Below are 13,951 nucleotides of genomic sequence, written 5' to 3'. Positions count from 1 at the left end.
GATGTCCTTACTAGGGATGGGGGATATGGACAAAAAAAAATGATCACAATAATTTTTTCATATCAGTTGATATCGATAATTATGACGATGAATATCACATTTTTATTTCTTTCAAATTTAAAGGCAGATTGTTTTGCTTGAGTATGAAAGTTGTAAAAACCAGACAGTTAATTGTGGTTTTAAACTATTCTTTATGGTCAAAACATGACAAACACTTCAAATTTTACATTTCTTTACACTTTTCCAGTCATTATTCCTTAACAAAACTAATTAAAAATAATAATAATAAAAAAGTTCTTAGTTCTACATATTTTAATGACTAATATTGTTTCAAATCCAGAAACAGGTTTGTGTTGCCTCATAATATTAATAATAAAATAACTTTATTTTGTCTCTTAGAAATACTTACATATTTGATAGTAGCTTGAGTTAGGATGCAGATGTAGATTTATGTTCAGTATCAAAATCAGTAATATAGACAAAAATTTTATCATTATATGGTGAACTTATTCTGACTGTTTGAGGGTTTTTTTCATTAACCATTGGTCCTCCATAGAAGCATACATTTAGATCATGATAATCACAGTTAAAACAAATGTAGCACCTTAATACCATGGTAAAAATGTAATATGGTTTCTATGTGTTTGTATGAAATACAGTAGTTTAAATACATTTAGTATAAATTAGGGCTGCACGATTAATCGCACGATGTTGTGAGGCGCGTTTAGTCAATGAAGCCGGTACTTTAATTAGTAGTAAATCTCCATCACGTGCGTTCAGCTGGAGCGGCAATTAATACACAGAGACGTAAATCACTGACAAGCTACTCCAAATCGCGCTCAAAATCGCATTTGATTTTGAGCGAGATTTGGCGTAGCTTGTCAGTGATTTACGCTAGGGTTGGGCGATGTCGACCAATTTGGCATCGTACGATGTCCAATGTGAAACCTCGCGATGGGCGATGGCATCGTCGGCGGGGGGCGGGGATGAGGGGTGGTGGTTGTTAAATAATTAATTCATGACAAATTAATTAATTGTAGCCTACCGTTTCCACCAGTGCTTAATTTGAGCCAGACTTTTAAAGATCCAGCATTAAGAAGTGCATTAGATCGTGACAGTGCATGCGTGCATATGAGACAGAGCAAACTCGGGTTTATGTAGATGTATTTGGAGGATGTGTGTTGGTCCTTAACATATTTTCGATCAGTCAGCTTTTTTAAGTTCAAAATGGCTATCATTGATTGCTTACTGCTTAACCCACTCTCTCCAAACGCATTTAATGAGCAGCGGAATGTTTAGAGAGAAAGTGTAATATCAGAAATAATACCAAATCAAGCGAAATATTATTATGTATTAACATTATAAACACTATAAACATAGCTATAAGTTAGTTACCCTGACTCCAAAACGAATCATCTAAATGTAACGGTATTCACAACAGAACAGGAATGAAACAAAATATATAAAGTTAAGAAACCAAAACAAAGCGAAACTAAAAATAGCAGGCGTTGGGCTCACGTACCTCTGTAATTCGGTGTGTTTCCATATTCTCAATGTATTTGAATGACAAACTGTTATCTATAATGTATACTAGGCTTTGTATTGTACGTTCATATTTCGATGGAAAAAAATAAATATATTCTCTTGTTTTTTGTTCCAAGCTCTGTTCATTATGGTAAAACCATGAAAAAGGCATATTTGGTGTAGCTTATTTAATCTAATTTAATTAAAATTATTTTTATTTTTTTCTGCTGTTTTTGTATGCCTCATTTATTAATGTAAACGAACTAGTTCATGTAATTCGTTTGGCGTTCATTGTAATTTGTATTACGATCGATAACAACTTCCTTGTTATTATTTCCTCATAATAATAATAATAAAATAAAGTAAAGTAAGGATATGGAAATTGAAAGCATGCATTTCATCTGGCTATATAGTGTGATTCAGTGTGTGTTTTTCGCGAGCGGGTTGCTGCTGCGGCGGGGGCGGGGCGGAGGATCGCGATGCCGGCTCAGCATCGTGATGTCTATGGGCCATCGGCGATGGACGATGGCATCGTCTATCGACCCAACCCTAATTTACGCCTCTGTGTATTAATTGCCGAACGCTGAACGCACGTGATGGAGATTTACTACTAATCAAAGTACCGGCTTCATTGACTAAATGCGCCTCACAACATCGTGCGATTAATCGTGCAGCCCTAGTATAAATGCATAAACGCTATAGCTTAATCACAAAAATTCCTGTAATAATATTCCATTACTCCTCCTTCAATACATTTAATACGCCTACATTAATAATATAATACAATTAGACACAAATACCCACATTTCTGACACAATACCACGGCACAGTTAGTGCTACTACAGTAAATCTATAGTAAATGATGGCGATTTGTAGATTAAAAAGCCTTCTGACTGTATCGTTGCAAACAGTGTCTCTCCTGTTTGTCAGCGCTGTATCATCTGGCTATAAGCCGAGTTATTAGTGTTCTTCACTGAATTCAAGCGCTTCACGCTGGATCTCACAGCACTGTTTAGTGGTCGCATAAACGAGACTCATTAGTGAGTGAATGCGTCTGGTCTAGAAAGCTTTTGAACTTTGAGCTGGATAAACGGTCCGAATGTCGCGCTTCAAATGACTAGTGGTTTTTCATTCCTCATAAACATTATGTCAAACATTAATCAAACTCTTGTTATCGTTTATCGAGAAAATTTACATTGCACGATAATTATCATTATCGATATACCTTTCTGGGCCTGTCTATATAGGGTAAGAAAGCTTTCGCATTTTATCAAAAAAAATCTTAATTTGTGTTCCAAAGATAAATGAAAGGTCTTACAGGTTTGGAACAACATGAGGGTGAGTAATTAATGACATAATTTCTTTTTTGGGTGAACTATCCCTTTAAGTACTGTGTATTTTAACATTATCCTGAAGAAAAGAACAGTAAGAACATTACTGTAAATTAGATTTTGTAATCCGTTTCATATTTATACACTTACCACAGGGTCATATTCCCAGAGCTGGTTGCCTTTCAAGTGATGGCACTTGAGCATCATAACTGGACCGTTGAGTTTGGACACATCCAAACAGAGGTCATCAGTTCGGATCTCTTTATTGGCTGTGTACGAGAAAACCTAAACAGACGGAAAAGGTCACAATACATCAGTGTCGTACATGTCAAGCATAAACATCATTACTCTAACCAGGTTTGTGTTTTAAAAGCGAGAAAGATGCGAGGAGCTGACCTGGTTGCCGCCCATGCCGTGGCAGTTGAAAATGCCCACTTTTTCATTCTCTTTCCTGGCCATGTTGTCCAGACACTGGTTAGTCTCCACATTACGGATCTGCAATCGGACAGATCACACAAATAGATTAGACACTCAAGCAGCTCTCCTGCATGAATAAACACAGTCACGTCTCTGTCTGAGTGTCAAACATGGTTAATTACCCAAAGCTTATCGCACACCGGGGGGGAGTATCGACGAACTGAGAGACAACTGTGCCAATCAAACACACAAACACACACATACACACGGAAATGTGTACTTGATGAAAGACAGCAGATGAAGGGAACGACAGCTCACTGCTTTCATCCAAAACACTGAGTTATACAAACGTCAAGATCAGTGGAGCTTAAACCATGACAAACACATTTAACAGCTTCACTGCTATTATATTTAGCCAGTGTTTCATGTAAATGCTAATTTAATACTTGGCTGTTTTGTTTTACAAAACAAACAGTCCAGTAGTTTTTTTTTTACACTGCAATCACTGTATTCACATTGTATTCACAAAATGATTACAATTCACATTCACCAGCTCTCAAATGGTTTAGATTTAGATTAAATTTGTTTAAAGGAGTAGTTCACTTTCAGAACAAATATTTACAGATAATGTACTCACTCCTTGTCATCCAAGATGTTTGTCTTTCTTTCTTCAGTCATTAAGAAATTACACTTTTTGAGGAAAACATTTCAGGATTTCTCTCCATATAAGGAGTTCTATGGTGCCCTCGAGTTTGAACTTCCAAAATGCAGTTTAAATGCAGCTTCCTATTCGAGGAAGAAGGGTCTTATCTAGCGAAACAATCTGTTATTTTCTAAAAAATAAAAAAAAAACAATTTGTTTACTTTTTAACCTCAAACACTCATCTTGTCTAGCTTTGTGAAAACTGTGCATTCCGGTTCAAGAAAGTTAGGGTAGGTTGAAAAACTCCCATTTCATTTTTTCATCCAACTCCATCCTACATCGCAAAATCGTCCTACATCGCTGTTTTATTTTTATTTTCGTAAAGGGTGTTTGAGCTTCTTTGCATGTTCACTTTGTAAACACTGGGTCGGTACTTCTGCAGCGATGTAGAATGATTATTATGAAGTTGGAGGAGAAAATGAGATGGGAGTTTTTCGACATACTGTTCACTAACTGTCATGAACCAGAATACAGTGTTCAGGCAGAGCTAGACATTTGAGGTTAAAAAGTATATAAATTGTACATTTTCCGTCTACAGCTGGGAATGTTTAGAACCCTTTAAAGCTGCATTTAAACTGCATTTTTAAAGTTCAAACTCACAGGCAACATAGAAGTCCACTGTATGCAGAGAAAACCTGAAATGTTTTCCTCAAAAAACATAATTTCTCACAACTGAAGAAAGAAAGACATTAACATCTTGGATAACAAGGGGGTGAGTACATAATCTGTAAACTTTTGTTCTGGAAGTGAACTATTCCTTTAAGAATCGTTAGGTTATTTTCACTTATTATCAGTTTTGCTTACAATTCTCTCTCTGCTAAAGCTTATCCACACAAGTAAGTTTTCTGCAAAATTATTAAATAACAAAAGCAAAAGTTAAGTGAGTCAGTTCAGCCGAATGCAATGACAGGAAGCACTGTGCTAATACATTTTCAGACGGATACAAAAATAGCCATGGAGTGAAAGATCGATTTTGGGATTTTACCCAGCCTCTCTTACTGCTTGCTGCTTTATCTTATTGTCCTAGCTTTTAAACCTTTTTATGCACTACTGTTCAAAAGCTTGGGGTCAGTAAGATTTTTTTGTTTAACTGAATACTTTTATATAGCAAGGATGCATTACATTGATCAAAAGAGACAGTAAAGTATTTTACACTGTTACAAAAAAAACTATTTAAAATGAATGCTGTTCTTTTGAACATTCTATTGATCAAAGAATCCTGAAAAAGTATCACAGTTTCAACAAGAACTGGCAAGAAATGTATCTTGAGCACCAATTCAGCATATCAGAACGATTTCTGAAAGATATACGGTGACACTGAAGACTGAAGTAATGATGCTGAAAATTCAGCTTTACCATCACACAAATAAATTACATTTAAAAATATATTAACATCAGTGTTTTTACTGTACTGTATTTTTGATTGAATAACTGCAACCACAAACTTTTTTTGGTTGAAACATCGTGACGTCATATCCTCCATGTATTATTCTGTATGTGTCCTGCTGTACACCTCACAATGTCACCATCAGTGGCGAGGACAGACAAAGATGAGCTAAAAGGGAATGAACCATAGACAGCACAAGGAAGATAGAGCCTTAACCAGTCAGGAGAACAGACACTCTACGTTCTGAGCGAGTTTCAGACATCAGAGATGACACGCATGTTTTATTCATAAGAACGTCTGAAAAAGAGAGAGGCAGCGATGGACAGATGGAACGAAAGGGTGAGAGACGGAAGAGGAAACAAGACGATGACAGACCAGGAGAGAATAAATGTCTCTCATTTCCTGAACACAGTGACTGGAATGAAAAAAAAAACCCAATCAATTCCTGTGACACAGTCAACCCCGAGAAAAAGAGCGTCCCTCGCTAATTCACACCTGCGCTTCTTTAACACACACACACACACACACTGAAATGTGTTTATCACACTCTGCGGTGATTTCCCTTTTTTGCTATCAGCATGAGTGTGCATGTGTGTGTGAGAGAGAGAGAGAGAGAGAAAGAGAGAGAGAGAGAGAGAGATACACACCTCTCCCAGCGAGTAGTAGTGGCGTGGTATCTGGGAGTCTGGGTAGACATTTTCTAGGTACCAGGAGAACGGCTTACACTGCAGTCTCTGTCTCAAGGATGTTCTGGTTGAAATGTCTCCATAATCCACTTTCGTCACACCTGAAACAAACAAACACACACAAGAATGCAAAATGGTAAATACATTTTAACATTTAGTTTTTCTAGGGTGCTGTGGGTATGTTGTGTTATGCTATGCTATGTTTAAGGCTTCACTAACTGGTTTGTAGGGTTTTTGAGATTGTTGAAATCACTGCCAGTTATCTTTTATATCAGGGGTTTTCAACCTGTGGGGCGGGCCCCCCCAGGGGGGCGCCAGGACCTGTAAAGGGGGACGCGAGAATCTGACTTGTTCACCCGAGTAACTATGTAACCCGAGTAAAAAAGAGGAATGCCCGTCTGAAGCATTACAACTTCAAACTTATGGCTTTGTGAAGCAGCATTTTCTGTATATACTTACATAAAAAGCAAGTATCGCTCAGGCTTATTGACAGTGGAGGATGATTTACGGTTAGCCATGTTGGGAATTTAACCACGGCTTGGCATGTTGTGCTCTAAGAAACAGGCTCAGCCATCACATTACATTAGGTAAGCTGGTTATACATTCATGTTTAAATGTAATTAATGCTACAAACTCGATACGCAGCAAATAATATGTAAATGATGTTCGCATATGCATTACGCCAGAGGGGGGGCGCAAATGAAATTAAACAACTTTTTTGGGGGAATGTATCCTAAAAGGTTGAAAACCCCTGTTTTATATGATTAAAAATACAGAAAAAAAATAATATTGTGAAATGTTAAAGGAACAATCCACTTTTTTGGAAATAGGCTCATTCTCCAACTCCCCCCGAGTTAATAAGTTGAGTTTTACCGTTTTGAAATCCATTCAGCCGTTCTCCTGTTCTGCCGATATCACTTTTAGCATAGCTTAGCATAGATCATTGAATCCTATTAGACCAATAGCATCGTGTTCAAAAATGACCAACGAGTTTCGATATTTGTCCTATTTAAAACTTGAACCTTCTGTAGTTATATTGTGTACTAAGACCGGCGGAAAATGTAAAGATGCGATTTTCTAGTAGGGCTGCACGATTTTGAGAAAAAACCTAATTGGGGTTTTTCTGACAAATATTGCGATTGCGATGCGATTTTCGATTCTTTTGCTCCACGTTGTTCTTCGCGAATCCAAAATAAGTCGAAACAGCTGAAGTACCACCCTTCTTGCTGACCAAGTGCTCCCCCACTTCCTCTCCCGTCTGCGCAGTTACAAGCTTTTTCTATTGGCACAATTCGAGGTACACGTTGTGTGTTAGCTGCTTTGCTGCTGACAGAAAGCCGGTGCACTGCATACAACCTTGTTTCCATTGCCATTTCTGATTGGCCAGCAAGCCAGGAACGCGAGATTCGACCATTTTGATTGGCTAATAGGTTTGTCACTCAAATGTCAGGCGGGGGAAAAAACCTCAGCCTCCTGAGGTTAGGTTATTGCGGGAGTTAAAACCTCAATATCGATGCGATAAAGGTTAATCGTGCAGCCCTATTTTCTAGGCCGATAAGTTTAGGAACTACACTCCCATTCCGGCGTAATAGTCAAGGAAGTTTGCTGCCGTAACATGGCGCAGTAATATCACGCCGGTCACATTGAACGTTAACTTGCTGGGAACTAATTTTAGGCGCTGCGTGATATTACGCCGCCTGCTGCGTCCATGTTACTGCAGCAAACTTCCTTGACTATTACGCCGGAATCCTAATCTTATCGGCCTAGAAAGTCGCAGCTTTACATTTCCCGCCGGTCTTAGTACACGATATAACTACAGAAGAGTCAAGTTTTAAATAGGACAAATATCGAAACTCGTTGGTCATTTTTGAACGCGATGCTATTTGTCTAATAGGATTCAATGATGCTAAACTATGCTAAACTATGCTAAAAGTGATATCGCCAGAACAGGAGAACGGCTGAATGGATTTCAAAACTGTAAAACTCAACTTATTAGCTCGGGGAGTTGGAGAATGAGACTATTTCCAAAAAAAGTGGAGTGTTCCTTTAATGCAATTAAAAAGAGTGGTTTTCTATTTTAATACACATTAAAATATAATTTATTCCTGTGATGCAAAGCTGAATTTTCAGCATCATTACTCCAGTACTCAGTGTCACATGATCCTTCAGAAATCATTTGAATATGCTGAATTATTATCAGTGTTGGAAACAGTTGTGCTGCTTATTATTATTATTATTATTATTATTATTTTAAACCTGTGATACTTTTTTAAGGACTCTTTGATAAATGAAAAGTTAAAAAGAACAGCATTTATTTAAAATAGAAAACTTTTGTAACAATAAACACCTCATTCAAATGTTTGTGGTCAGTAAATTACTTTCTTTTATTCAGCAAGGATGTGTTACATTGATAAAAAGTGATAGTAAAGACTTTTATTGTTAGAAAAGATTTCTATTTTGAATAAATGCTGTTCTTTTTCACTTTTTATTCATCAAAGAATCCTGAAAAAAGTATTAAAGGTTTAAAAAAAAAATATTAAGCCATAACTGTTTCCAACATTGATAATAAATGTAATAAATCAGTATATCAGAATGATTTCTGAAGGATCATGTGACACTGAAGACTGGGGTAATGGCTGATGAAAATTCAGTTTTGCATTGCAGAAATAAATTATATTTTAAAGTATATTAAAATAAAAAAGACTGTTATTTTGACTTGTAATAATATTTCTTAATATTACTTTCTTTCTGTATTTTTGACTAAATAAATGGAACTTTGATGAGCATAAGAGACTTTTTAAGAAAACATTCAAAATCTTACTGATCCCAAACTTTTATTTAAATAGAAAGCAGTTATTTTGAATAGTAAAAATAATTCACAATATTACTGCTTTTGGATCAAATAAATGCAAGCTTGGTGAGCAGAAGAGATTCTTTAAAAAACATTTAAAATCTTACTGTTCAAAAACTTTTGACTGGTAGTGTGTTGTTATATTATAATATTATTCAACATATTCTAGCTTTTTACAGAAAATATTCAGTTGTAACACCCTTTGTCATCGATAACATTTCCATAAGCAACGAACATTTTCCTCAGAAACTGTAATAGATTACAGTCGCACTTATTTTGTAATTAAATTGCGTAACAGCGTTAGATGTAACTAGTTACTCCCCAAAACTTTCTCAAAAATACACACAGTAGTACAATTGTGAGATTAAAATATTCAGTATTTTGTAAATAATAAGACAAACAACTGTGTCCTGTGCTGGATATAGTTTATAGCTCTCCTTCAGTGTAACCATTTTATTGTTCCAGAGACAAAACATTATAAGATGATCGCTTACAAATGTAATAAAACACTTCTCCCCCACCAGCTTCATGACTTGAGGTATCATTTATGTCTGTAGTACAAATGCTAAAGGACAAGGTACAGGCTGAAGTTTGATACTGAAGGTTAGGGTTTTGTCCAGATGCTTGTCTTCTAGTCCTAACAATAAGGAGACAGTACACAAAGGCATTTGTGTAGAGGAGGGAAAGAATAACACAACAGGCACACAGTCACACTGATAGCTCTGAGCTGCATTGGACACTATTGACAGTGACATTAATATCTATTATCCAACATCTCCTTCTGAGTCAATACGGCTCGAGTGCCCAAGAGCGCTGATAATACACACACACCACATTAAAGAGACAGACAGAGATACAGAGTCAGTCATAGAAAGACACCGAGACAGAGAAAGGCAAAGAGACGTGACTGAGAGAGATAAGGAAATGTCTATATTGGCTATATTGTGTCCTACCCCAAAATGTCATTGCATGTGGTGTATGGGTGAAATGAGTCAAAATGAAATTCATAATCTAAAACAAGTACGTGCTTCATTCTTAGCTATGCCACAATGGGTGCTATAGTTGGTAACAGTCAGTTTTCTCTTTCAGGTCAACTAATCTCATGGCATACTCTCAATTGTGTTGCTGTATATGCAGGGTCAGAGCTCTCAGATTCATCAAAAAATATCTTAATTTGTGTTCCAAAGATTAACGAAACTCGTACGGTTTTGAAACGACATGAGGGTGAGTAATTAATTTTAAAAAAATCATTTTGGGGTGAACTATCCCGTTAACAGCAGTTAAAAGTGCATTATGCTGGTTGTTTAGTTGTCTTCAAAATTATTTTGATGTCTTTTTACTCACATTAGCCAAGTATTAATTTATTTGCTTTGGTATAGAAACTATGGCACTGAGAATTGTGATATTACGCAGGTTTTCAAAATTTCTATCATAATATATAACAATATATGTCATCATCTTTATGCGTTATCATGTGATATAACAGTTTGGGCAAATTACCCACCATAACCACCATTATTTTTACCATAATTGACCTTATGCACGGAGCGTTCTTTAGAACTTTCGCATAAAAATAAGCCAGCTCATAAACTTCCGCTGAAGCCCATTTTATATGTGCTATATATTAGATTGAGACTCATCTACTGCCTTGTTCTTATCAGAAACTGAGAAAAATTATAATTGCAACATTATAAATAATGATAGCGGCATGAACATTCAGTATCATATTATTTAACAACAAATAATTTAAATGCGGAGCCTGGCAATCCCGTACTCTCCGTATCTGCATAGTTGTACATTTAAATGCTGACAACACTATCATAACGTGTTGCTAACGATAGCTAACTAGCGATACTTCTCTTCAAGGACATCTTAATTGTATTCTTGATAAACATGCCTTCATAGTCATTACACATTTTTAAAATCTTGCAATATTTTAAAGCCTTTATTATTTTCTAACTCTACAGCTGTGAAATAAAAATTTACTTCAAGAACTCACTTTTCATTCATGAAAAAACGGCATCGGAAAAAATGACTTTTCATGGTAAACAACATCTTTTCCTAGGCTAAAATAATATGGAATTACCCATATTACCAATAGATGGCAACAGAGGATTAATTATTATGCAGCTGCCTTTTAAACTCCCTATATTTTTCAAGACGTCTTGCTTTTCGATTTATTACAAAATTACTAGTATAATAAATTGTAGTACTTTTACCGCCCTTAAGTATATATATATAGTAGGGGTGGAGCTGAACCCGAATACGGTATTCGGAAAGGCACAAATAGCGTGTTTTTTACGAATACTTATTTCGAACAAATACTTTAAAAAATATTTGTATTCAGGAACAAGAAAAACTTTATCTCAAAAAGCTGCATTTCCTCATGAGACCGCAGTCAGTGCATGCCCGCCTGAGTGAGTAAGTGACATTCAGGAGTCGGGGGGTGGGGTTAAAAGAGGTGACTGACACAGGCTGCTACACACAGCAACAGAGAAGACTCGGCTGGGTGAAAAAAGACTTCACTGCATCACTATTTTTGTTGAATAGATTTTTGTACCTTAACTGGGTTCTGGAGGCAGTTTATAGCTTTTGGGAAGCAGAGTTTGATCGGGAGATTATTCCATTAGGGGCCGTTCACATGCGCGCTCAAGTTCGTTGTTTCACATGTAGACGCGCGGTATGCACGCTCATAATGGAAGCGACGCGGACACGGTGCTACGCGCTCGTTTTTTCCAGTCGCATCTGCACCGCAACCAGATAAATACATCTCAACTTTTCAGAATGCCACAAGCGCAGCGCAGGTCATGTGACCAGAACCAACCAATCAGCTTCACCCTTTCCCTTAATAACATTGAAAAACAGCCAAGTTGGAGGAACAGCTTATCATATCTGTACAGGAATAACCATTTTAAAATAAATTTAATAGCAGAGCTACTGCAAGCGATTTTTAATGCTGGAAATCCATTTATGCTTTGCTGAAGCTTCCGAGTCTTCATTGAGAGATCAGGTCATGGTTGCTTGGCAACGGCAGACGCCACGGGAAAGAAGTTCATTCAGAAGAAGAACAGTTCTTTTAAGTATTATTTGTTTTTATTCTGTCTGTTCAGCGTCCTCCAACAAGGACGGGTGGTGGTGGGGTTCATAATGTTCACAATGGTATTTTATTAGTTGTTGGTTTAACCATGGATGAGGTAATGGCTGTTATGTTATTTTCTTTTCAATGGCGTTCCATCCTTGTTACATGTTCAAAAACATCAACCAATATTGCATATACATAATTATTATAATGGATATAATTAAATAATACTTACACTATAACGTAAATTTTAAGTGTAACGCACAAAAAAAAAACAGGATTTTACACCTATTTTGAATTTTACTCGAATACAAATACAAATACAAATACAAATACAAATACTTTTCCCCCCTCAACAAATACAAATACAGATACAAATACCGGCTGCTTTGCACACCCCTAAGTAAGTGCAGAAAGTCATTAAGCTCACACACAAACAGCCTATAAGGGTAAATTATTTAAATACTTATATATAGTTCACTACAAATACGTTAAATATTGATGGTATAATAATTAAATAATGCACTCAATATGAATCGATAAGAATTTGAAATATTTTATATAGGATTTAATAACTACATCTTAACTTTTATCTTGAACTGTAAAATCTATTAAATAGTCTATATTTAACCAACACAAACTTGTTACTGCTGTAGTTTTGTTACTCTGAAATTAGTCTGAATCATTTAAGCTCTTTTTTTTTTTTACATCAGCTTGTCAGATGTTTCGTCCGGTTATTACCGCAATCATAGCAATGGCTCGCGTATATTTAGCCGATTTACTCGCGTATTTTTTTAAACTGCCGTTTGTCATTCTTGAAACGGTATACATGGACGTTTGGTCCTCTTAGACAAACAAAACTTTTCTTCGATTGTGAATGGATTATGTAGAGAAAATGAATAAAGTACGCTCTTATTACGGCACAGTACAGTTGACCGGAAATGACTTAGCTGGCTTGTCTAAACAAGGAAGAAATTTGTGCATATGGTCAATTGAGCAGTAACTATTGCTTGAATTTAATTGAATTTAATGTATTGTATTGAATTATGTATTATATATTTAGGGATTCAACTGGTATTGCTGAAACCCTATTGTAATTGTTAGAATGGCCAAGGATCAGCAATCTCCACATAAAACTGATTGTGCAGACCAAACCATGAGTCGTAGAGACCTGAAACTTGGAGGGGTGGTAGTACTCACACCACCTACAACGTCACCAAGGCTTGTCCCAATCGGCCTGAAGGGGGCGCAACTGTGATCAAAAGTACAAAATCGCTCATAATTCCTAAACCGCCAGTCGCAGACTCAAGTGTCTTTCGTTGTTGAAATCCTTGGCTCAATTTGTGGGTATTTTGGATTTTTTTGAAAAACCTACTTTTGCAAACTAGTCCTAGGTTTTTCGCCTGATCGGAACCAAACCAGTGCAGAAAGATTCTCTAGAGTGTGAATATCAATAATTAGCAAAAAAAATACTAGAACTTTCGGCACACCATCGCCAAAACGTTAAGGAGGGGCAGAGCCACTTTAAGTAAAATGCCTATAACTTCTGAACAGAATAAGATATCTTTGCCAAACTCAGAACACCTACATAAGAGTTCAATCTGAAAAAAAAAAAAATCACTTAAATCGCTTACTGCACTATAAGAGGGGAAAACTCATGAAAATTGCTGTGCACAGTCATGGTCCAAAGTGAGACATTTGCATATCTCAGAAAAGCATGTCCACCATTGGCTGTTTGAGAACCTATTAGACAAGGTTAACAGAGTCAGAACGAAACTCAGTTGGTAATTTAGAGCCCAAAAGGTCTGTGAGAAATTTAATGAAAAATACGCCACTGAGGGCCGTTATCACATTTTTCAAGGGCATAAATGATTGTACATACACACAATATTCGCATTATATGATAGAACTCCTCATTTCGGACAACTCTGCCTCTAGAACCACTGCTGTCAATCAAATTGTTCATTAAATGA

The 13,951-nt window shown here is 36.4% G+C and overlaps 1 protein-coding gene across 1 annotated transcript in view; it reads right to left on the bottom strand.

Moving 5' to 3' along the window:
• galnt1 (UDP-N-acetyl-alpha-D-galactosamine:polypeptide N-acetylgalactosaminyltransferase 1) overlaps positions 1 to 13,951 on the bottom strand; it is a 101,816-nt gene that overhangs the window by 7,532 nt on the left and 80,333 nt on the right. Inside the window, exons 9-11 of the mRNA XM_073846622.1 lie at positions 6,010 to 6,149; positions 3,252 to 3,350; positions 3,006 to 3,140 (exon numbers count right to left, since the gene is read on the bottom strand). Of these exons, the coding sequence (XP_073702723.1) occupies positions 3,006 to 3,140; positions 3,252 to 3,350; positions 6,010 to 6,149 (374 nt within the window). The remainder of the gene's footprint in view (positions 1 to 3,005; positions 3,141 to 3,251; positions 3,351 to 6,009; positions 6,150 to 13,951) is intronic.

Source organism: Garra rufa, chromosome 9 (genome assembly GCF_049309525.1).
Source record: "Garra rufa chromosome 9, GarRuf1.0, whole genome shotgun sequence".
NCBI lineage: Eukaryota > Metazoa > Chordata > Actinopteri > Cypriniformes > Cyprinidae > Garra > Garra rufa.
This window is presented reverse-complemented; position numbering and strand designations above follow the sequence as displayed.